Here is a 24,931-nt window from a genome sequence, read left to right as displayed (position 1 = left end):
ATATATTTAAGAAATGCCAACAATGCAATGCCTGAACATAATCTTCGTAGCCACAAAATTAACTTAAAAAGTTGTAATTACAAAATTGAAATAGCACAAGCGGCAAGATCAACAATGGCAGACAAAACAATTCCCTACAATTTCAAGAACAAATAATCAATAGAACCACACTCCAAGATAATGGTAAAACCACATTTTTGTTTCCAAAAACAAACCAACTTCAACTTCGAACACTGACAACCCTCACTTCCCATTTTAGCATCAACATCTTCAAAGTAAGAAACTTTCTACTCATTAGCCATAAAGAACAAGAACCCACTAAGAAAATACAAAAACAAAACAGAAAAAGAATTAAAAAAAAAAAAGAAAAAACTGACCTGAGTATGTGAGTAAAAGAGGTGAAAAGTGAATTGAAGTGAAGTTCGAGAATAGTGTGGAAGTGGGTAAGTGAGGGGTTAGGGTTTTGAGTTAAAAGGGAAAATTTTTGAAGGTGAGTTTAGTTGGGAGTTGAGTTTGAGAGGAGTATTTTGTCTGTGCATGAATGTTGTTTGAGTAAGAGAAAGAGTGACATAGACGTGAGTGAACAGGGAGAAAGAGTGACATAGACGAAGAGAACTGGTGAAGAGAACTGGTAAGGGGAGAAAGAAACAATAAATTTTTTTGCCCTAATGTAAAGTTTTTATATGTGACAGGTAAATTACAAAAAAAAACCCCACTCCTTAATAATTTTTCATTTCAGTCCCGATTCTCAGTTCCGATTCCGGTTCTTGACTATAGAAACTAGAACCTACGCGTTGACGATTGGTTCTAGGTTGGAACTAGAACCAAACCCCGGGTACCCAACGGTTCCAGTTCCGAACGGTTCTTTTGAACACCCCTAATTATTATATGAAGAGTAAACGACATTTTCCCACCCAAGGTTTGGCGAATGCACAGTGCCCACCCCTAGTTTCATAAATTGCAGATTCACACCCTTAAATTAACACCGTTACTTTTTTTCTCAAAATAACCCCCACATCTCAAATTTCTCTCAAATAACCCATAAAGATCTCGGCCAAGCCACAAATCCAGCCTGATTCTGGCAACATTGGACCTCCTCGACACCACCATTAGCATCTATTTATCCTCCTCACTAAAACCTCTAACTTTTCCACTCGATTGAACCTCAGCGAGGTGTCGGAATTTGGCTGGAAAGATACAACAAAACGCGAAAACCTAAGAGAGAGGCGACGACGATTGGTAGGCAATTGCGATTGGCGATGTTGGGGGTTTTGGTGGGGGGAAGCCAATGATGCTATTAGTGGTGTTGGGGGTGGTTTCTGGTGTCGAGTCCTACCAAAATTTGAATGAAATGCCGACTGAAACTAAGAGCGGTGACCGACGATTGGGAGGTTCAATCAGGCAGAGAAGTTAGGGATTTTGATGTAGGGGTTGAGGGGATTGTAATGGTGGTGTCGAGAGGGGCCGACTGCGCCGGAAACAGGCTGGAATGGCCTAAAATCATCGGTGGGGTGAATTTGAGAATTGAAGGGTTATTTTAAAATTTTCATCTTTGAAATGACCATTTTACCCTTTTAACTGTTAGATTAAACAATTTTCTATTAATTTAAGGATGGAAATCTGGAATTTATGAAACTAGAGGTGGGAACTTGCAGGTTCACCAAACCTTGGGTGGGAAAATATCGTTTACTCTTATATGAATTGATATTTAAACTTTTGGCCCTCTTATATTTTATCAGCAAAAAGTTAGGAGTAAGACCAATGTAATTATGTAAGTAGCCTACACAAAATCAAAATTTTATTAAGTTAGCATTTAACGTGTACAACTTGGAGCAGGAAAAACAAAATGAATCATCCCTGCGTCGTCGAGTGGTTGTCTGAGTTCAAGTCACTCGGTTTCTAACAGGATGACCAGTATCGTTGTCAAAAAAAAAAAAAAAAAAAAAAGGAAAAACAAAATGTACATTACTTTGTCCCAAGTTACATTAAGCTTGGTGTGTTTTTTCTCCGATGTCAACCCCGATTACCCGAAGATTTGAACCCAGTTTCTTCAGGTGCATCTAAACCCATGTCATCCAGACCTCCAGAGTCCACTTTAGGCATGTCCACTAATACATCCACTAGCTCCAGAGGCGGTAAAGTAGAAGACGAACAACCTGTTTCACCTTCCTCCCCTGCAGTAACTGAACCGGCCGGTTCAGTCACTGACACCATCTCTTCCACCGATTGTGCTGATGGGGGGACTGGATTATCTAGTTGAACCGGGGTTCGACAGAGTGGACAATTAGAGTGAGAGTGAAACCACATGTCGATGCAGTCAACATGGAATGAATGATTACACATAGGCAAGACACGGCCTTTCTCCTCGTCTTCAAATTCTGATAAGCACACCGCACATTCTGGCTGATGTTTGTGAGTGTTAGAGGCGTAAACAAAAGTAGGGATTTTTTTTAGGGTAGAAAGGTCTAAAGCTTGATTAGGAAGGGCACCTATGTGATTATTGTTGGTAAAATTAGTGGTGGAGGAGAGAAAGAAGTGGTGGTGGCCGGTATGGCCATGGCGGCGGTGAAAGTTCCTCCTGGCGTAGCTGTGGAACCAAACTAAGATTAAAACTACAATGAACATGATGATGACTAAAGATAGCATTATCTTTCCACTAAAATTGTAGTTGTTCGGATTGTGATGACTGGTTACTGTGAAGGTTGCTGTGTTATAGTCCATGAGTTGACGACAGAAGTAAAAATGGGTTTCACAGAATTGTGAAGTGAGTGAGAGTTGGGTTTTATTGGGGAATGCGATGAGAAAGAGAAAGGAAGGTTCCTATGTGCTGAGTTTGATTGATTTGCCTCTTTGATATTTGGCGGATTTTATTAGTGTTTTTTTAATTTTTAAATATTTTATTCTGATTCCAAATCAAAATTCCATTAGGCTTCGTTTGGTTGGATTTTGAGAATACTACTTTTAGTATTCCCAAAAAAGTTAAACAGTAAAATATCCAAAAACTCATAATATTATTCAACTTTATTCAACTTTTTTTAAATCCCCTAAATTTGTTAATTTAATTAAATACCCCTAAATATTTTTAATGTTTTTGTTACAGCGACTCCGGCCACCCTCCGACGGTGGTGGTCGGCTGTCCGTATTTGAGGGTGGATTGGAGGTGTTTTTATTAACTTTTAATGTTTTATTATAGGGAGTGTTTTGTAAAAAAATAAACATAGAGGGTATTTTATTAATTTGTAAATCATACATCGTAATACCCGCCCAATTCAACTTTTTTTTAACTTTTTTCAAAAAACTTTTTCCAAAAACCCAAAATTTTGAACCAAACAAAGCTTTATTTTCCTGTTCTCCAAATTTTATTCCAAATTATTCAATTATTTTTAATTTTTAAATTTTACCTCATAATAACTATCCAATTATATCGTAATAACCACATAACTCTATTTAATAATAATATTTCAAAAATACTACTTTAAATAATTAAAAAATATGTTTATTTCTCTATCCTATTAATATTCCAAATCAAAATGTATATTTGTTTCTCCATTCTCAAAATTTTATCTTAAATTATTCAACTATTTTTAATTTTCAAATCATACTTCCTAATAACCACACAACTCTATCTAATAATAATATTTCAAAAATATTACTTCAAATAACTAAACAAACGCGTTTGTTTCCCTATCTTATTCGTATTCCAAATCAAAATGCATATTTATTTTTCTATTCTCAAAATTTTATCATAAATTATTTAATTATTTTTAATTTTGAAATTCTACTTCATAATAACCACATAATTCTACTTAACAATAATATTTTAAAAATACTACCGGAAATAACTAAACAAGCACACCTGTATGTACTTCCTGAATTAGCCATTGGGAATTTAATGCCTATTAGGAATACAGATTTGAATAATGTAACTAGTGTTGACGATGAAATTGAAGATGAATAATTTAATAAAAAAATTATTTAATTGTTTATTTGTGAAGCGTGAATGTGTGAAATATGAATATTATATTTATATTAAAAATTAAAATTAACTATTAATTTATTATTTTTTAAAATTAATTAAATTTTTAGAAACTTACTAATCAACCCCTAAAAAATACTAAAAAACCCCCTATAAAATTTCGTTTTGCCCCCAAAATATAAAAAAAAAATTGAGGGGGGAAAATAAAATTTTCCAAACCCCATGGGACCGGTCCTGGGCCCATGGGACCAGACCCGGACCAGGCCTAAGGCCTAGTCCGAGTCCTGATTTTTCTCATGGGCCTGGGACCGGTCCCAGGCCCATGAGAGACTGGTCCCAATTGGGACCAGTCCCAAACGGGCCCAGGCCTGGGCCCGCAAGGGACCGGTCCCTTGCCCAGGTATACTCACATCTCAAATTTCTCTCAAATAACCCATAGAGATCTCGACCAAGCCAAAATCCACCCTGATTTCGACACCATTGGACCTCCTTGACACCACCATCAACATCTCTTTATCCTCCTCACTAAAACCCCTAATTTTTTCACTCGATTGAACCTCAGTGAGGTGTCAGAATTTGGCTAGAAAGACATGACAAAACGTAAAAACCTAAGAGAGAGGCGACGGCGATCGACAGGCAATTGCGATTGGCGATGTTGGGTTTTGGTGGGGGGAAGCTAGTGATACTATTGGTGGTGTTGGGGGTGGTTTCCGATGTCAAGTCCTACTGAAATTTGGATGAAACGCCGACTAAAACTAAGAGTGGTGGCCGACAATTGGGGGGTTCAATCAGGCGGAGAGGTTAGGGGTTTTGATGTAGGGGTTGAGGGAATTGTAATGGTGGTGTCAAGAGGGTCCGACTGCATCGAAAACAGGCTGGAATGGCCTAAAATCACCGATGAGGTAAATTTGAGAAGTGAAGGGTTATTTTAAAATTTTCATCTTTGAAATAACTATTTTACCTTTTTAACTATTAGATTAAATAGTTTTCTGTTAATTTAAGAGTGAGAGTTTTCTGTTAGTTTAAGGGTGGGAATCTAGAATTTATGAAACTAGGGGTGGGAACTAGGAACTTGGAGATTCGCCAAGCCTTGGGTGGGAAAATATTGTTTACTCTTATATGAATTGATATTTAAACTTTTGGCCCTCTTATATTTTATCAGCAAAAAGTTAGGAGTGAGACCAATGTAATTATGTAAGTAGCCTACACAAAATCAAAATTGTATTAAGTTAGCATTTAACGTGTACAACTTGGAGCAGGAAAAACAAAATGAATCATCCCTGCGTCGTCAAGTGGTTGTCTGAGTTCAAGTCACTCGGTTTCTAACAGGATGACCAGTATCGTTGTCAAAAAAAAAAAAAAAAAAAAAAGGAAAAACAAAATGTACATTACTTTGTCCCAAGTTACATTAAGCTTGGTGTGTTTTTTCTCCGATGTCAACCCCGATTACCCGAAGATTTGAACCCAGTTTCTTCAGGTGCATCTAAACCCATGTCATCCAGACCTCCAGAGTCCACTTTAGGCATGTCCACTAATACACCCACTAGCTCCAGATGCGGTAAAGTAGAAGACGAACAACCTGTTTCACCTTCCTCCCCTGCAGTAACTGAACCGGCCGGTTCAGTCACTGACACCATCTCTTCCACCGATTGTGCTGATGGGGGGACTGGATTATCTAGTTGAACCGGGGTTCGACAGAGTGGACAATTAGAGTGAGAGTGAAACCACATGTCGATGCAGTCAACATGGAATGAATGATTACACATAGGCAAGACACGGCCTTTCTCCTCGTCTTCAAATTCTGATAAGCACACCGCACATTCTGGCTGATGTTTGTGAGTGTTAGAGGCGTAAACAAAAGTAGGGATTTTTTTTAGGGTAGAGAGGTCTAAAGCTTGATTAGGAAGCGCACCTATGTGATTATTGTTGGTAAAATTAGTGGTGGAGGAGAGAAAGAAGTGGTGGTGGCCCGTATGGCCATGGCGGCGGTGAAAGTACCTCCTGGCGTAGCTGCGGAACCAAACTAAGATTAAAACTACAATGAACATGATGATGACTAAAGATAGCATTATCTTTCCATTAAAATTGTAGTTGTTCGGATTGTGATGACTGGTTACTGTGAAGGTTGCTGTGTTATAGTCCATGAGTTGACGACAGAAGAAAAAATGGGTTACACAGAATTGTGAAGTGAGTGAGAGTTGGGTTTTATTGGGGAATGGGATGAGAAAGAGAAAGGAAGGTTCCTATGTGCTGAGTTTGATTGATTTGCCTCTTTGATATTTGGCGGATTTTATTAATGTTTTTTAATTTTTAATCGATGTTTGTTTAAATATTTTATTCTGATTCCAAATCAAAATTCCATTAGGCTTCGTTTGGTTGGATTTTGAGAATACTACTTTTAGTATTCCCAAAAAAGTTAAACAGTAAAATATCCAAAAACTCATAATATTATTCAACTTTATTCAACTTTTTTTAAATCCCCTAAATTTGTTAATTTAATTAAATACCCCTAAATATTTTTAATGTTTTTGTTACAGCGACTCCGGCCACCCTCCGACGGTGGTGGTCGGCTGTCCGTATTTGAGGGTGGATTGGAGGTGTTTTTATTAACTTTTAATGTTTTATTATAGGGAGTGTTTTGTAAAAAAATAAACATAGAGGGTATTTTATTAATTTGTAAATCATACATCGTAATACCCGCCCAATTCAACTTTTTTTTAACTTTTTTCAAAAAACTTTTTCCAAAAACCCAAAATTTTGAACCAAACAAAGCTTTATTTTCCTGTTCTCCAAATTTTATTCCAAATTATTCAATTATTTTTAATTTTTAAATTTTACCTCATAATAACTATCCAATTATATCGTAATAACCACATAACTCTATTTAATAATAATATTTCAAAAATACTACTTTAAATAATTAAAAAATATGTTTATTTCTCTATCCTATTAATATTCCAAATCAAAATGTATATTTGTTTCTCCATTCTCAAAATTTTATCTTAAATTATTCAACTATTTTTAATTTTCAAATCATACTTCCTAATAACCACACAACTCTATCTAATAATAATATTTCAAAAATATTACTTCAAATAACTAAACAAACGCGTTTGTTTCCCTATCTTATTCGTATTCCAAATCAAAATGCATATTTATTTTTCTATTCTCAAAATTTTATCATAAATTATTTAATTATTTTTAATTTTGAAATTCTACTTCATAATAACCACATAATTCTACTTAACAATAATATTTTAAAAATACTACCGGAAATAACTAAACAAGCACACCTGTATGTACTTCCTGAATTAGCCATTGGGAATTTATGTGTTGGATTTCGTGGTTTCGGCAAATTTATATTTTGTTCTTTATTTTGGTAACTTACTCTACATAAAGAAAATTATTGCTCTTTTTTATTTATATTCAGTTGTATACCTCATGGTTTTATTATTGCGTTGATTTTGATAACATTAACAAAGGCAATCTTTTGCATTCGGCGTTATCTTCAATATATAGCCAATCCTACGCACAGTATCATCCTTTAGGCCTTACCAATTTAGTGAGGCCTAATTTGCTAGCATTTATATATGTAACTTTCGGTGGTGTTTACTGAGTGGGGTTTATTAAACGGGCCAAATTAATCCAAACTAGATGACATTATATAATAAGAATAGACGTTTTAAATATCAATCAAGTTGGCAGCACCATCACACTCTAATCCAATGAATTTATTGAGTAGGGGAATTTTCGTCCTCCACATCTATTGTCATTCAGTGAACGAACTTATTATTAATGTAGTCGTAGATGGCTGCACGCCCATTAAAAAAAAAACAAAAACAAAAACAAAAATCTGAAAATTAGTCAAAACATTCCTTTGCTTTCATGAATTTAAGTTTATGCATCCACTTGGTTGAGGAGGGATCTATCCAGCAACATGGGTGAACTTATCCAAAAACCAAAATATCTTGTCCAAAGTACGACAACTAAGTGCAGTTATAAATGATCCAAGCCAATGGGCGCGCCTAGGAAAGGAATAGTGGGTCAATTATTATATGTATTTTGACAAGAGATTTCATCCAAAACCTGTTAAGAAGTTTCTTTAGCTTGTCTGTTAATAATAATTCCTTAATACTAATTAATATAAACGCAATTTGAGATGACAGTGACAAAGATATCTTAGAACAAAAAGGGTTTTAGATAAATCCACAAAATAATGTGGGTGAGGGTGAGCATATATACGGGATCCTACAATATGGTGACTGGACCATTGTTAACATATTGGTTGTGTTGGGTTTCCCCACCGTTTTATATTCTCTCCAATCCAACAAGAAAATCAAAGTCTTTCACCCCATGCATGCTTTCCATCATATTTTATTATGATATCTCTTTTTGCTGGTATTTTCACTTGTTTAAAGTCCCATCACAAAAGTGTTTGATTGTATTTTAGAATTATCCTTTCAACCTGTCCCTGCTTCAATGCAAATGGAATTATCTTTCCTGTCTTTGATGTTATTCTACCATCTAAGAGCATCTATGATGCTGTTTATTTTAAAAAATATTTTTTATATAAATAAAAAGTATTTTAATTAATTTTTAAATATAAAAAATAAATTGTTTATTCAAATTCAATAGACTCTTTAAGAAAAAAAAAACTTAATAGAAGAGATAAACCGTAAATAAAATGAAAAAAAACTTGTAATTTATTATTTAAAATTATGATAGAAAGTGAAATTTGATTCTTTAAATATGGAGAGTCAAATTCACTCTTTATTAAATAAACTCTTTATAATAAAGAGTTTGATCTTTATAATAAAAATTTTGAGTTATTTAAAGAATTATTTGGAGATGTTATAAGATTTTCTCTTTATCTATTGAATTTACGGCTAGTAATAAATGATATGTAATAAATCTATCTATAAATTAGAGGAGTAATCGCATATCACAATTTGATTTATTTATATCCAAATCCACGTATGTTTTACAATAAACAATTTGGGCATGGTATGTTTTTGGGTGGACTTTATTAAGTGGGCTCTTCCAAAAGTGTAGCTGAGCCTACCAGCTGAGCTTCAATAAATGTCGGCTACAAGCAGTAGGCTGCCTTTACTAGCCCCACGCGAAAAAAACAAAGGTTTGTACCAGAAAATTTTAAGGAAACGGAGTCTGATATGGGCATCTCATTTTGTAGAGACTTATCAAATTAAATGAGTATAAAAATAGAAGAAAAATATCTGATTTTAGTTTCAGTTTTAAATGAGTAATTCATAGTTACCTACTTCCATTTATAACAAAAAGTAGTAAATTAAATTTGATTATTTATTTTGATGCAATGCCATTACTAAATGAATGAAAACTATCTGATTGTTTATGGCTGGTGGCAAAGTTTAACAACCAACCACTTTGATTTAATAAATAATTTTAATAAGATTGGGTAATTAAATTAGTTAAAGAAAAGAAATGAATATTTGCATGGGATTTNTAATAATAAATGATATGTAATAAATCTATCTATAAATTAGAAGAGTGATCGCATACCACAATTTGATTTATTTATATCCAAATCCACGTATGTTTTACAATAAACAATTTGGGCATGGTATGTTTTTGGGTGGACTTTATTAAGTGGGCTCTTCCAAAAGTGTAGCTGAGCCTACCAGCTGAGCTTCAATAAATGTCGGCTACAAGCAGTAGGCTGCCTTTACTAGCCCCACGCGAAAAAAACAAAGGTTTGTACCAGAAAATTTTAAGGAAACGGAGTCTGATATGGGCATCTCATTTTGTAGAGACTTATCAAATTAAACGAGTATAAAAATAGAAGAAAAATATCCGATTTTAGTTTCAGTTTTAAATGAGTAATTCATAGTTACCTACTTCCATTTATAACAAAAAGTAGTAAATTAAATTTGATTACTATTTATTTTGATGCAATGCCATTATTATATGAATGAAAACTATCTAATTGTTTATGGCTGGTGGCAAAGTTTAAAAACCAACCACTTTGATTTAATAACTAATTTTAATAAGATTGGGTAATTAAATTAGTTAAAGAAAAGAAATGAATATTTGCATGGGATTTTATTGAATGGGCTATTCCCGATGTAGACACCTGAACTTCATTTAATGTGTGGGCTTTAAATAGTTAAATGAGTATTTGCATGGGATTTTATTGACAACAACAAATATGTTAATGCGGCCAATTAGTTCGCCAATAACTATTTTCAGGAATCAGTACTGATGGACTGAGTGTGCTTATTTGATTGGGTAGTATTATTTTGTCAATAAAATTTTCATTTACCATCCAACTAATCTCTGTCACCTACTTTCATTTATAAATTCAACAATCGAAATTGATGACTTCTCTAGCAAATAGAGGAAGATATTTTTATTGTCAATTTGGTTTTTTAAAACTAGTTTACTTATTCTTCTTTTGACTTTACCTTGCACGAGGACGATGTAGATGATGTTTGTTATTTGACTACTTATTTTTGGGTGACATATATTAGTTGAGAAAATGATTTTCTTCGTATAAACCTTCTTTTAATAATAATAATAATGGGTTATGCTTTGAAAACTCAATTGTTTAACTATCAATAACCTTCCATTATAATAATAATATAAGAGGGTGTTTGGTTCCCACAATGTTTTGTTATAAAAATATAGAATTATAGTGAGATAAATAACCTTCGTCACAGTTGAGGGAGCCGAGTCTTTACAATTTCCTTTTGAAGATGGAGAAGATAGAGCACACAACAGTGGCCACCAATGGTATAAACATGCATGTGGCGTCAATAGGCACAGGCCCTCCAGTTCTGTTTCTCCACGGCTTCCCTGAACTCTGGTACTCTTGGCGTCACCAGCTACTCTATCTTTCTTCCCAGGGTTATCGTTGCATAGCCCCGGATCTTCGAGGGTACGGTGACACCGATGCCCCGCCCTCCGTCACGTCATACACGGCTCTCCACATCGTTGGTGACCTTATTGGGCTCCTTGATAATTTGGGTATTGAGCAGGTTTTCTTAGTGGGTCATGATTGGGGTGCTTTGATTGCTTGGCAGTTTTGTTTGCTTCGGCCAGATAGAATCAAGGCCTTGGTCAACCTCAGTGTCGCATTTAATCCCAGAAACCCAAAGTTTAAGCCTGTGGATGGCTTCAAGGCGCTGTTTGGTGATGATTTTTATATTTGTAGGTTTCAGGTAATTCTTGTTTCTCCTTATTTCCTTTTTTTTTTTTTTTTTTGTTTGATTTTTGAGTGACATGATTGGGAATTAATTGGTGTTTGTATGGAAGAGAAGTCACCCTTCTTGCTGATTGTTTAATCTTTGGTAAGTTGTTATGATTCTCTTTCTATATTAAGCAACTCTGTTTTCTTCGGCATAAATTAGTCCAAACAGAATTTGTTCGTGTCCCGTAGTTTCCTCCAGCATATCTTGACTTATATTCTAAGATGATTGTGAACTATGTTGCCTAATAGCTTTTGTTGTTTTAGCCTTCTAAGTCTGTGTTTAATTTTGAACCACCGGGTGTACATTAATAGAATTTACGGATGCTTGTGGATTAATGTTGCTGTTGCTGTATTTATTTTGTTCATTAAGGCTTTCGTGTAGCCAACTCCTTTCCGCAGTAAAAGACAAATAATAATCTTAAACAAGCTAAAGAGAGGTCTGGTTTTGGTGAATGTTGTTTAATATCCCTTACTTTGAGTTGTGACACATTAGCTAATTTGGCTAGCTAAGATGATTTTCAGAGTTAGTTAGCCTGTTAATCTTAGAGTGGTATAACTCTTAATGAGAAAAGTGTTTTACTAGTTGCTCTTATTAAGTGAAGTGTTTTACCAGTTACAGGTAATTGTTGATAGGTCCAATAAATTTCTCAGGTATGTTCTTCATTTTCTTTGATCTATCCAAAAAACCAATGCTAAATTTGTTTGAGATATACAGAGTTGATTTTGGACCAGAGATGCTAATAATTGTACATTTAAAAGACACATACTCTATTTAAATTTAAGCTAATTTGTTATTCAAAGATCACTCTTTGCATCAGAACTGTGTCTTTAAATAACTGTAAGGTAAGAACATTGAATATGACTTGTGAGAGATGATTAAGTCTACCAAAATTAAGCATATAGGTGTGGAACTCGGTCAAGTTTTTAGCAATTTGTTGTCAATTTCCTTTGGCAGTAAAACACTGGCAATAATCCTTTCATCTGTGTTATAATAAATGAGCAAGAGCGTTATATTTTTTCCTTCAATATAGAAGAAATGTCGATACAAAAATGCTTTATGATCCAGTTACAATTTTGAGTTCGGTTCCCAATTATTGCATAATTTTCGGAGTTTTTCTTCTAGACTCTCCTATTTATTTATTTTTCATAATTCTTGAATCCCTTAAATTAGTTTTCTTAATAAATATTGCTAAATTTGTGCTGTAGGAACCTGGAGAGATTGAAGAAGACTTTGCTCAAATTGATACTGCAAAGCTTTTGAAGAAATTTCTTGCATCTCGCAGTCCAAAACCTCCTTGTATTCCCAAAGAAATAGGATTTAGAGGTCTACCAGATCCTCCAACCTTGCCTCCTTGGCTATCTGAAGAAGATGTCAACTATTACGCAACCAAATTTAACCAGAAAGGCTTTACCGGAGCATTGAACTACTACCGTTGTATGAACTTGTATGTTCGTCAACTTATATCATAGCATAAGAGGGTCAGATATCATCTTTATAGGATACATCTTCCATGCCTTGTATATGAAGCCTGTTATGTTTTTTGAAAAATTAAGCTTGTTTTTTGATGGCTTATATAGAAACTTAAACCTTCCACCCATGTTTGTCATTCATAGCAGGAGCTATTTGATGCACGTGCCCTTTTGACTCATCTAGTTTGCGTGTTTTGGGTGGCTTAATATTACGAACTTTAACATATCAACTGTATACTTTATATTAAACAATCTATTGCCCAACATGGAGTTTGGCTCTAGGATTAATAAGCATATTAGAATATAACCTTGGAATTTCTTGGGTTGGAAACAGGAATAATAAACCCTTTTTATTATTATTATTAATCTTTTTTTATTTTTTATTTTTTATTTATTTATTTATTTTTTTTGCAGAAACTGGGAGCTTACAGCAGCATGGACAGGTTCTCAAATCAAAGTTCCGGTTAAGTTTATCGTGGGTGACCTGGACCTTACTTATCAGTTTCCAGGTGTGAAGGAATATATAAACAATGGTGGTTTCAAGAGAGATGTACCATTTCTTCAGGAAGTAGTTGTAATGGAAGGGGGAGCCCACTTTCTCAGCCAAGAAAAGCCAGAGGAAGTCAATGCACACATTTATGACTTCATAAAAAAGTTCTGATGGCATTTGCCATTTTAGCATGCCGCATCCTTGAAGGTCTGATCTATTATTTTCATTTCTAGTTTGGTGGAAAGAATCCGTGTAGGTCTGGTTGGAGATAGGGCCTTGTCTGCTTATCTTGTATCTTGTTGGAGGATTTTCCATCCTTCATCAGTTCTATTTGGTTCTGTTTCATTTCATAACCAATGAATAAGAATAGAGGTAGCTGCCACCTTGTGGACTGAGGTTGGTTTTAGATTTGATCATGTTTGTAAATTTGGGGTGTCAGGCATGTACCTACTACGCTATCAAACCAACAATAATATGAAAAACTTGGGTCTCAATTATATCTTTTGTTTCTGTATGAATTATTTTCTTATTCTTGACTAAAATTTGATGTGGGGATGAGCAATGACAAGAAGCATAAAGCACTTCATGAAGTCAGACGTCGCATCTTAAGTTCATCCATATTTTCTGAAGGAACTTATTTTTCTTTACGACCCTTGATTTATTCGACTTTAGAACATGACTGGTTATGGTTAAAACGGAGCAGATAGGAAGGATATCAACCCGATTAAGATTTAAGATTTGTATCAATAATCACTGTTCAGAAAGCTAGGAATCACAAACTCAAGGCGATAGTTTAAATATCAACCAAACCTTAAGAAAACGATTCATTAATTGCTAGAACACAAACAAATATGAAATATCAACCGTTTTCCATCGCAGGAAACATGCCCACTGGCCAAAAATTAATATTATTGATACGTACAAGTCCCCTCTAAAACTAAAGTTTCATTATTCAATATCAAATGAAGACAATATATTAGTCCATTTCAATCGATTAAATCAAAGCCCAATCTCTGGGCAACCGCAAATGTGACACTAATTAGCTAAAGTCGCAGTGCCCCGCCCGCGAATCAAATAAAAAACATTCAATTCAACCACCCACACCGCAACTTTCAGGAACTCGTGCAAAATTTAAAACCACTCAACGCAATAATCACTACATAACAAATCCTTCAAGAATACGCGATGTCATCTTCCAAATAAAAATAACGAAAGATTCAAATTTAAACAGGCTAATATAAGATAATTATTTTGTTCCTCATAAGTGAAAAAAAAAAATAAGGTCAAAAAAGAAAGTACAAGATTTGCATGATTTGGTAAGCTGGTCTGTATCATTTCTGTAAGAGTTGTGCAACTCAAACCCTGAAGCCTCTGCTGTTTCTCCTTCCTCTAGCTCTCTCAAATTTCCTTCCCTTGGATCGCACATATGGTTTTGTGTGGCTGTGTGGCACACCCGGAGCTGGTCCGAAGTGCTTCACAGCCTCACGTGAATTCTTTGGCCCTCTCAGGAGAACCTAAATTTAGCAGTAAAATTCACATAGATAAAATCAGGATTCCTCAGCTTAAGCAATTTTTAAATTAAAAAAAATTCCTTTCACTTCTAGAAAGGAAAGAATAAAGCCAAATAACACGCACAAAAAAAAAAATAAAAAAAAATAATTCAATAGATGGTGAGAACACAGAGCATAATAATGTTACAATTGAGAAGTAACAATTAAAATTACACAGTGAAAAGTGATGATGATTACTAAGTATTCATAAACTCCATTAGTACGTTAATATACAATTGCAGATCCTATTAAATTTTGAAGGTTCAAAACTTGGCCAGTCAATGAATGACTAAAGATTCCAAGATGTAAATTTTGTTATTTGAACAATACTAACTCAATAGGAGACAATACATAACAAACATCAAAGACATAATTTAGGTTCTGAACACTAAGCAATAATGACCACTTCCATGATCAAGGAAGTGACCCATGATTCCTAAAGCTAAGGCATGATTCCTAAGAGTGAGGGGCAAGTAACTACCATTATCAAAAACCCTTGTAAAAGGACCTCAAATCGAAGAAGGGACAAGTCAAATTAGCTATATTAAACCTTTATGCTATCATTTTATTCTTTTTATTTCTCATTCACTTGTAAAGCTCCATCAAAACTCAATTCTATGTACCTTTTGTGATATAGGGGTTCCTAATCATGGGTAGTTAGCTTGCACCTTAGGTTCAGGAATCATGGGGCATATTGATATAATGTGCACTTTCGTCTTGGGAAAGTGAGCTACAACTTGTAACCCATGTGGGTTTGGACCCTTGGTCCTTTTCTAGGACTACCTTAATTTTATAGGCTGATATCTTGTTATTTGGGCTTGGCCTAGGATGGTTTTGCCTCTTGAATTGGGCCTCTTAAGGCCTTTATTTTTGGCCTAACATAAGCCCCTCAAATCCCTAATTAATGCATGAATTAATATAAATATTAATTAAGGATTTTGGGGGGCTTATGTTGGACAAAAAATAAAGGCCTTAGGAGGACAAATCAAGGGACAAATAAAGAAGCCTGCAGGCCAAGCCCAAAAATAAAAGAAGTCAGCCCATACGAATAATAAGATGGTCCAAGGGCCCAATCCAAATGAAAAAAGGGGTTAACAGAGAAAAATGGGGCACATCCATCAACATGTCCCATTATCAAGATTATACCCCATGACTCCTAACCTTAAGACATAAGTTAACCACACATGACCAAAAACCCCTATAAAAGCACATGCAATTGAAGAAGATGGGCAAGTCAAATTCTACTACACCGACAAGCAAGCTTAATCACACTTAGGCCTTATGCTACCAATATTGTTTCTTTACTTTATATATATTCTTGTAAGCTCCATCAAATTCAGTTCTTTGCACCTTTTTGTGATTAAAGGGGAAAACAAAATAGCACTCTCATCAAGAGTTATGTTATTCTTACTCAGAGAACATCAGTAGAGCTCAACATTCATTTGAATAGAAGTTATTCATCTGGCCTATGCCAATTAAATCATTCATTCACATACATGAAGAAACTCAGCTCAACATTTGAAATAGAACGGAGTAAAAATGATTACACTTTAAATAAAAAAGAAGGGATTAATCAATTGAATTCATACTGTATTCTGCCCAAGGGGAGCTCGAAGTGCCAGCTGGTCAAATGTCAAGCATTCTCCACCCGCTTTCTCAATCCTTGCCCTTGCTGTCTCTGTGAACCTCAGTGCAGTAACTTTTAGAGCAGGAACTTCATACACACGAATATCATCAGTGACTGTCCCAACAACCACTGCAATCTTATCCTCCTGGAAATTAACCCAAGAACAAAGTCAATCAAAACACCAACAGGTTGTATAGAAATTTCTATTACATGATAGAAAGGGACCCAAGAAGCAAACCTAGGATTCATAAAAGATAGATAATATTTGATTTACAAGTTTTTCATCTTTTACATTCCCGCCAAACAAACTATTGAACCTTGACAAGCCTAACAGATTATACGAGTCAACTACACCAGATGGACCCAATTCTCGGTGCTAAAATTCAACCTATTACTATTTTCTCCTCTATTTGTATTTGTGATCAACTAAGTAGTGTCTTGAAATAGAAACCCAACCTAGCAGATCCTAATTTCAACTGGATGAATACCTTAATGTTTCATTTCCAATCATAAGTTACGGAAAACAAACAAATAAAGTAAACACATTTGGTTTTCTCTGAATGTGATTGAAAAATACAGACACAGACAAAGAGAATTACCTTTCCCCTCATGAATGGAATCAAACGTGAGAGGGACAATGGTGGTTTGTTGACCTTGCTCATGAAGAGCCTCTTCAGTATCACCGCATTGAACTTGCTATCAGTCCTTCTCACAAGAAACCGATACAGCTGTCCACATATCAAGAAAGTAAATCCCTAACATGATCATACACAGAACAGATAAATTATAGGTAAAAACATAAAACCAAAGTCGAGAGAAACCTTGACGAGGAGCTTGAGGTATACATCGTCAGATTTAGGGGCCGTTCTCTTGGACTTCTTGCTCTTACCACCGGCAACTAAATCGATGCCCTTAAAATAACAAATAAAATAAATTTATAAAAAAATGAGCCAAATAAACGAAAACATTCATTCGTTAGGGTTTAGAAACGAAGGGGACGAACGTACCATTGCTGGTTGTTGTTGTTACTGCTGCGGCTGATTGCCTCAACTGTTTACCAGCAATACTCTTCCAAGGAGGCTAGGGTTTTAGTGTCACGTCTTATTTTGTAGCCATAGTTGGGGAGAATGTCACGTACTACCCTTAAAGTTTTCAAATTACACCCGAACGATAATTTTTACATTCTTTAAATGGAACCCTGAAAGTTTGAAAATTGTATCATTGATATCCTGGCTTCGCTTGCCCAGATTGATAATGTCCTATTTTGGTGGATGTATATATCCAATCAGTGGCAATGATATTTTATTTAAAGGCTTGGTATACCTCTGGAGTTTAGACCCATTTAATTTGATTTAATGATTAATGAATGTTGGTCAATTTTAATAGGTCTATGTAATATGGATGGGCGAAACAAATTTTTATTAAATTTAAATTTACCTCAACTTTTAGCAAATATATGAAATGATAACATTAATTAGACGGTCATATACATAACAATTGTTTAGGATTATAATAAATTCCTTTGGACAATACCATGGATTGTATTGATAAAAAATGATACTGTTATATAGTGCGTTATCATTTATCATTAATTATTAATTGATTATAATAAAAATTTATGTGGCATATACCAGGGTTTTAAAACTCGGCCGGTTGAACCGGTTCGATCGAGAACCGATGGCTAGACTAGGTCGGTTCATGTTAAAAACCGGAAATAACAATTGACCCAGTTGAACCAGTTTTTTGCCAATGAATCACTGGTTCAACCGGTAAAACCCGGGTTGCTACAGTAAAAATAATAAAATTAAAACTTAAAATAACCCTTTTCAGCTTTCCTCATCTTCCTTCCCCATTTTCATTCGACAAAACCAAACCAACAGAGAAGAAAAATCGAAGAAACCCATTACCAAAAACGAAATCAGCTTTTCTCTTCTCCCTTCCCCAATTTTATTCAACAAAACCAACACCAGTAGAGAAGAAAAATAAAAAAACCCATTACCAAAAACGAAATCAGCTTCTACGATCTTGGGCTTCTTTGATTCAGATTTCAATCATCAAAATCTTCAACTAATCTTCAATCTTCGGGCCTTGGACGACTTCTAAATCTCTAATCTTCTAGATTCGGTTTTCATAGCTTCTTCTTCTTTGATCTTCTGCAGCTCCCTCAAGGTATGTGTATCTCGTGTTGTTATCTTGGTATTGTTATTGTTCAATGTAAGTTTGGTTTTTGTTTTGCTGTGAGATTGTTTGAGATTGAGTCATAGAGATTTTATGATTATTGATATTAAAGAAGTGGGTTTGAAACTTGATATTGAAGAGGTGATTATTTGGTGTGAGATTGGTTGTGTTTGAAAATTGAGGTGTGTAAAAATGGTTGGTTTGATTGATTGTGTGCAGTACTACAGTGTGCATTTTCACACTACAGTTGCAATGTCATAACTACTTTAGGATACTAAAACTTTCTTCTCATAGCGTACCATTATTGAGAAGCCTAGTCCCAAAATAATGTCAATTAACAGTTTGTGTTGGTCAATGTTTAATTTGTTATTGTTAGATGAAAACTCATATCATGAAAGATTCTGATTCCTTAATTAAATGCTCCGCTTAGTGACTTAAAGCCAATTTCAAAGGATTGGCAATTTTCTTTACACATTTTGCCATGTTGAATGGGCTCCCTAAAATTACATGATTTAATTTAGTTTGTTAAATGTTATATTACGTTAGTCAATTTTGTTTACAGTTAAAACATTTAACTAATAACTTTATTTTTGCTTGCAATTTTTTATAGATGCTGGTCATGCTGATGATGACAATGACGAGGACAACGACAAAGATTATCTTGATATAAGTAATTTTGCTTCTGGATCTGGTGCCCAAAGTCAACCTTGACTTGAATTAAATGGAAATGTAATCAAAACGTAGGATGTTGATTTCATTTTGATTATGTTGTTTTAATTTAATTTTAAATTACTTGTTACTTTATAGTTCATACTTTATAACTTGGTATGTTGTAGACTTGTAGTTTTAAACTCTTAAGTTTTAATTTCATTTTAGATTTCAATATGTTTGTTAAGGGAATTTTTTATTATCACTAGCAAAAATAAAAATCCGCATTTAAAAAAAAAAAAAATTTGTTTTTTGCTGACGTCACGATCCGACCCGCCGGTCGGACCATTCAACCCGTAAAACCCATGACCCGGTGGCTTGGCCGAGTTGCCCCCGAGTCGGGTTTTAAAACCTTGGCATATACTATCGGGCGTTGAGCTTAATAAACAAAAAAAATGTTAGTACCCTAGAGATTAATAGGTTACGTTTCAAGAATAGTGCAAAACAATACTTTGCTTAATCACCCATGGGTGATCGGGTGGGATGATAACAGTGGTGGATCCAGGATTTTTGCTGGGGGGAGTCTTTGCGGCACCGCCATTGTTTGTTAAACAATTAATGAAAACTTTAAAAAATATCAAACCTTAAGCCAAAAAAATAATACAATATCAAAAACTTGAGAGAAAAGAATGCAATAACACAATACTTTATTGCTTAAATAAATCTATGAGAATCAAAATTTTGAGTAAACCTTGAGCAAAACTTCTTTAAATTTTTATTTTTTTATTTTTGGCTTCTAAAGATTATAATATAAATTTCTATGACTTTGATCAGATCTAGCCTAAACTAAAGTCTTCATGACTTTGATAAGACATAACCTAAGCTAAAGTCAATCAAAACTTAAATCAATTTAACATTACGTTGACTTTTAATGAATTAATAAAAAAATGGGGAATTTTCTTGGTATAAACATAGATAGTAACTCAAATTTCTTTAATAATTTTGAGCAGCTAAACGGTGACGTTTGAAATGTAGGAAAATGATGGGTGAGGTAAAGAATAATGTCCTTTAAAATATAGTTAAGGTTTAAATTTGGGAAAACAGATTCATTCTTAGACACAAAACACAAAATAAACTCATAAGATCCATGTATTTTTCCCTCAAATTAGAATAAAAAACCTCAAAAAATAAAATAAAAATAAAACATGATTAAACCTTAAAATAAACTTAATTGAAATGAGCAATACACATACCTTAAACTGATAAAACAGAAAACGAAGCTAATTGTGACACCTTGAGTAGTGAAAGCTTTAATAATTTCAGTCTTCAAAAGTTTTAAAAGCGAATAGCATAAGATAGAGAATGAGAGAATGAGAGAGTAAAGAATTTTGGGGATAAAATCATAAAAAGCAAGTGAAGCCGTGGAGAAAAATAATGGAGAAAGTTTTAAATTTTTAATATGATATGAGCTTAGAATGTATATATTAATAACAAGCTTATTGTGGACCTTATATGTATAATAGTTTTCATTTTTTTTTTTTTTTCAAATATGAGGTGGACTTAGGTATATATATTAATAGCAACTTTTTGTGGGTAGGCCTACCCTTAAAGGGGTTGGATCCACCCTTGGGTGATAGAGATTCTTGGCTGTATTACTCAAGAGGTCTTCAGTTTGATTTCCTTCGATTGTTAATAATAGTGACCACTAGAAAGTATATCCGATTGTTAACTTCATAACCCCAAAAGATTAGTAGGGATGTACACAAGTGGGCCCAAACAACCTGATTACTCAAAATAAAAAAACTTTGGGTGCGTTTGTTTAAGTATTTTGGTTAGTATTTTTGAAAAAGTAAGAGTTGGGTGGTAATAACGAGGTAGAATTTAAAAATTAACAAAAACACCACATATGTTTGTTAATTTATTAAACATCATTGTAATAAAAACATTAAAAATTACAAAAACACCCCCATCCACCCATTAAATATCGACAGCTGACCACCACTGCTGGAGGGTGGCCGGAGTCATCGTATTGATGCACGATCGACTGGATCTGGCCGGTCGTGCTCCAAGATGGCCTTTTCTAGCCAAATCCACCGTGGATTTGGTCGAAAAAGACCAAATATATGGCTAGATCTGGCCATTAATGACCAGATCTGTATGTCCATCGTTAATGGTCAATGACGACCATATCTTTGGCTATCGTTGATGACTAGCTACGACCAAAGATCTGGCCATTAACGACCAGATCTTTAGTTGTAGATTTAGCCTTTTCCGGTCAGACCCAGCCGATAGTGCGTCATTATACCAGATTCCAGCCACTTTTCGACTGTGGTGTCCAGAATCTGGCAAATGTGGGTGGTTGGGGGTTTTTTTGTCAATTTCTAAACCTTTTTTTTTTTTTTGGTGTTTACACCCAACACATAATATTTGTTATACCCAGTCTAACAAATATTATTGCAATTAATAACTAAACAACTTAGTTAATTAATTGGAAGGAAAATTACATAGATTCAGTTAACAGAATAATTCATACCTGGATATCAATCGTCTTGAATAAACCTTTTTCTTTGTCTCGAGTGTACAAATTAAAAGTAGACAAGAGATTGAGAGAATTTTCACAAACTGAAAATATTATCGATTTTCTCTTGAATAAAATGTACATACACTTCTCGTTATATAGAGAAGTTCTGGACTTCAATTGAAATTGAATCCGTGAGAAAAAGCAAAAGAAACAAAACTTACAAAAGAAAAAGTAAATACAACCTTTAGCTAAAATCTTAATAATAATGACATTGGGGTCCACATGTCTCCCATGTGCCTTACAAACATTTTATTAAAGACGACTAAATTTTTACATTTATTATAAAGTCAACATCCAATGCCTCTTTAAATCTGGATCGTTGAATTCTGTCGGCAACATCCTGGATGTCCACGTATTGTTCCACTGTTTGATACACGTTGCGTATACGTGTTGGATGTTTACGGTTGTCCAAATTTTCATCCTCTTAGAATTTACTGATCTTTGAAATTATCCGTTTCAATCAGATCAAGAAATTCTTTCAGAGATTCATGTTCTTGGGCTTCCTGGTCATGGGCTAAGACCAACCTTAGAAGATCAATTGTACCTTCCATCAGGGCCTGATTTGGTAGATGGGCTAATTCGAACCCTTCTAGCAATGTTTTCAACTGGGCCTGATTGTGTTGAAACAGAGTGTCCTGGATCAATGCATACTTGTCTGGTGTAACCACCATGATTCCATTCTGAATATGGACAGTAGCATTTACTCTCATGAGCTCTTCCAGTTTAGATTTTACCAGTAACATTTTGGCAATGTGTAACCTAGTCTAATCTTCCTCTTCTTTCTTCTGAATTTCTTCTAGAGCATAAGAACCCATTTTTACCGCACTATTTAACATAATTCGGTACCATGGTTCTCCTACAAGAAATTCCCATATATGTACAGGCTGAACATCATAGCTCTCTTGCAATGAGGAAGTAATAATGCAAGTGAATGTGTCGACCTTCCGATTTAATACACAGAGCGTTTGCTTAACCACGTCTGGCATATTCGGGTCCACCATTGCTTCCTGTACGTCAATTTGCATTGTATCGATCCATCATTTAGTCAAAAGATCTCTACAGAAACCTTTTCTAAAGATTTTTCATGGAACGAACAATTCCATAATGCCATTAGGATAAACTGCTAATCCTTGAACCACATTCGTCAAGTCAATTTTTCCCAATTTCACTATTAAATCATTCAAATTCTCGAGTTTGAGCTTTGACATATCAAACAAATGACATTTCCTCATTACCTCAAGTTTTTGAATTCCTACTGCATAGAGTACGTCAGTTCCTTTGAACTCTTCGTCCTCATAGAACAGTTTATCAGCTTCTAGCCATGCTAACCTTCTTGCTAGCTTCTCTAAACATCTCTGCAGCTGTACTTCCCCTTGACCTGTCGCCATTGCGATCCTAATTTGGGTTTCCAGATTCTCCCAGAGTGTTTGACTAGCTGAAGTTAATCTTAAGCCTTCTGGAAAACTAAACCTCTCACAAATATCTGCATCAATTAACTGCTTCTTTTGTGGAGTGTGTGGAGTCACCACGCTTACAGCGCCTGACGATGATTCCTCAGAATGTTTTGTCCTTGACAGTGGACAATTAGCCCGTTCATGTCCTTCCTGTTTACAAGACCAGCAAACTATTGCTTTCTTCTGAGTTTTTTCCTTTTTAGGAATAATTTCCTTTTTAGAAGTAGTTTCTTCATGGAAGTTTCACCCTTCAATCGTTGAAATTTCAGGTACCTTCTTTCCGAAGTATCAAAGTCATAATTTCGACTCTTTCCTTCTTTAACCTGCTGTACCGCAGTAACCTGCTTAGAAGAAGAAGCCACCTACTTATCCGTAGTTTTCTCCTTTTTAGTAGTAACCTTTGAAGTCGAAGTAATCTTCAAAGGACAATTCCTTCTCAAGTGTCCTCTTTGTTTACACTTGGAGCATGAGAAGTGATTTCCAGTTTCCTTCTTGTCTGTCATTTTCCTGCAAATCTTTAGAGAAATGTCTGGACAAAAAGTCAGCAACAAAGTTAGATTTACCATAAATATATTCAAACTTGATTTTATAATCTGCAAACCAAATTTGCCATCTGATTAATCTAGATTTGTCATCCTTTAAAAACAATTTTATAAAAGTTTTTAAATATTTAGAATCTGTCCTTAAAGTAAATTCCTGACTGATTACGAACAATCAAAATCGGTCAATACATTTATAAGAGATGCATCACTTTCGATAATGAGCTTATCCTCATCATCTAGGAGTTTTAATGATTTTAACTGCTTTGTCAAGGCTTTTGTCCGCTTAACACAATTAGTGTCTTCAAGTGTCCAAATCCAAGGCACTTTGTCACTAACCTTAAGCGTTAAGCCATTAATTACATTAGCGAGATTGGGCACATACTCGCACATGTAATTGGCTAATCCAAGAAATTGCTGTAACATGTGCTTATCTTCCATCACATCTGCAAAATCCAACAACTTCTTGGAGATATGTTCTTGGAGTTGGACACCTCCTTCACCTATCTCTACGCCTAAGAACTTCACCTTGTTCTTAAACCATTCTATCTTTCGTTCAGATAGAATCATTCCATTATTAAGGAACCTTTTGCTTACCAGTCTAAGATGATTTACATGTTCTTCCTTGGTTTTACTAAAAACCAAAACATCATCAACATAGACTATACAAAAGTTGGATAAGTCCCCAAAAACTTGATCCATTTTCCTCTAGAATATTGATGGTGTTTGCTTAAGTCCAGAAGGCAAAACCATCCATTCAAACAATCCTTTCGAACAAGTGAAAGTCGTCAAAGGAATGCTTGACTCCGCCATCCTGATCAGACAAAATCCTGACTTTAGATCAAATTTGGAGAAGATTTTTCCAAATCTAGCTTTATTCAAACAAGCCGATTTGTTTGGTATCTTATAAGCATCGTCAATGGTTTTCTCATTTAACTGCCTATAATCGATAACCATCCGTGCTTTTCCTCTTAATTGCTCAGCTCTATTCATAACCATGAATGCTGGCGAAGAGTGTGGACTTTTACTGGCTCGTATCAATTGCTTTTCCAGTAATTCTGGTATTTGCTTATTGAATTCCTCCTCGGCATCGGGAGTATAAGGAAAAGATTTGGTCACAATTTTATTATCTTTCCTTTTTAATTCAAGTGAAGCATAAACACTGTTCCTTTCCCATAACTTTGGTTGCCGAG

General features: G+C 34.7%; 4 protein-coding genes across 4 annotated transcripts; 1 reads left to right on the top strand and 3 right to left on the bottom strand.

Annotated features, from left to right (window-relative positions):
• Window positions 1-77: 77 nt before the first annotated feature.
• Window positions 78-2,307, bottom strand: LOC116113869 (RING-H2 finger protein ATL5-like). Its single transcript, XM_031400060.1, has 3 exons — window positions 2,028-2,307; window positions 216-268; window positions 78-134 (listed from the first exon to the last, which is right to left on the bottom strand). The coding sequence occupies exons 1-3, from the start codon at window positions 2,305-2,307 to the stop codon at window positions 78-80; spliced, it is 390 nt and encodes a 129-aa protein (XP_031255920.1).
• Window positions 2,308-5,323: 3,016 nt separating this feature from the next.
• Window positions 5,324-6,120, bottom strand: LOC116113775 (RING-H2 finger protein ATL64-like). The gene has a single exon (XM_031399971.1). The coding sequence runs from the start codon at window positions 6,118-6,120 to the stop codon at window positions 5,413-5,415; it is 708 nt and encodes a 235-aa protein (XP_031255831.1). The 3' UTR covers window positions 5,324-5,412.
• A 4,494-nt stretch (window positions 6,121-10,614) lies between these two features.
• LOC116114717 (epoxide hydrolase A) lies at window positions 10,615-13,662 on the top strand. Its single transcript, XM_031400877.1, has 3 exons — window positions 10,615-11,172; window positions 12,408-12,646; window positions 13,086-13,662. The coding sequence occupies exons 1-3, from the start codon at window positions 10,708-10,710 to the stop codon at window positions 13,330-13,332; spliced, it is 951 nt and encodes a 316-aa protein (XP_031256737.1). The 5' UTR covers window positions 10,615-10,707; the 3' UTR covers window positions 13,333-13,662.
• Window positions 13,663-14,375: 713 nt separating this feature from the next.
• Window positions 14,376-17,445, bottom strand: LOC116114439 (60S ribosomal protein L18-2). Its single transcript, XM_031400621.1, has 5 exons — window positions 17,346-17,445; window positions 17,160-17,249; window positions 16,938-17,066; window positions 16,301-16,483; window positions 14,376-14,675 (listed from the first exon to the last, which is right to left on the bottom strand). The coding sequence occupies exons 1-5, from the start codon at window positions 17,346-17,348 to the stop codon at window positions 14,517-14,519; spliced, it is 564 nt and encodes a 187-aa protein (XP_031256481.1). The 5' UTR covers window positions 17,349-17,445; the 3' UTR covers window positions 14,376-14,516.
• Window positions 17,446-24,931: the final 7,486 nt, after the last annotated feature.

This window comes from Pistacia vera, unplaced genomic scaffold (assembly GCF_008641045.1).
Source record: "Pistacia vera cultivar Batoury unplaced genomic scaffold, PisVer_v2 Contig1012, whole genome shotgun sequence".
Lineage (NCBI taxonomy): Eukaryota > Viridiplantae > Streptophyta > Magnoliopsida > Sapindales > Anacardiaceae > Pistacia > Pistacia vera.
The sequence above is the reverse complement of the archived record's forward strand: the minus strand, read 5'-3'. Positions and strand labels throughout refer to the sequence as shown.

What these genes read in the sequence shown, in the direction of transcription:
- LOC116113869 (XM_031400060.1), bottom strand. Translation starts at nt 2,307, where the DNA reads ATGTGGTTTCACTCTCACTCTAATTGTCCACTCTGTCGAACCCCGGTT. An exon ending in AACTGGGTTCAAATCTTCGG is followed by an intron (nt 269 to 2,027) that starts GTAATCGGGGTT and finishes CTTACTTTGAAG; the next exon opens with ATGTTGATGCTAAAATGGGA. An exon ending in AGTGTTCGAAGTTGAAGTTG is followed by an intron (nt 135 to 215) that starts GTTTGTTTTTGG and finishes TTGAAATTGTAG; the next exon opens with GGAATTGTTTTGTCTGCCAT.
- LOC116113775 (XM_031399971.1), bottom strand. Translation starts at nt 6,120, where the DNA reads ATGGACTATAACACAGCAACCTTCACAGTAACCAGTCATCACAATCCG.
- LOC116114717 (XM_031400877.1), top strand. Translation starts at nt 10,708, where the DNA reads ATGGAGAAGATAGAGCACACAACAGTGGCCACCAATGGTATAAACATG. An exon ending in TTTATATTTGTAGGTTTCAG is followed by an intron (nt 11,173 to 12,407) that starts GTAATTCTTGTT and finishes TTTGTGCTGTAG; the next exon opens with GAACCTGGAGAGATTGAAGA. An exon ending in TACTACCGTTGTATGAACTT is followed by an intron (nt 12,647 to 13,085) that starts GTATGTTCGTCA and finishes TTTTTTTTGCAG; the next exon opens with AAACTGGGAGCTTACAGCAG.
- LOC116114439 (XM_031400621.1), bottom strand. An exon ending in ACCTCAAGCTCCTCGTCAAG is followed by an intron (nt 17,067 to 17,159) that starts GTTTCTCTCGAC and finishes ATATGTGGACAG; the next exon opens with CTGTATCGGTTTCTTGTGAG. An exon ending in CTCCCCTTGGGCAGAATACA is followed by an intron (nt 14,676 to 16,300) that starts GTATGAATTCAA and finishes TGCTAAATTTAG; the next exon opens with GTTCTCCTGAGAGGGCCAAA.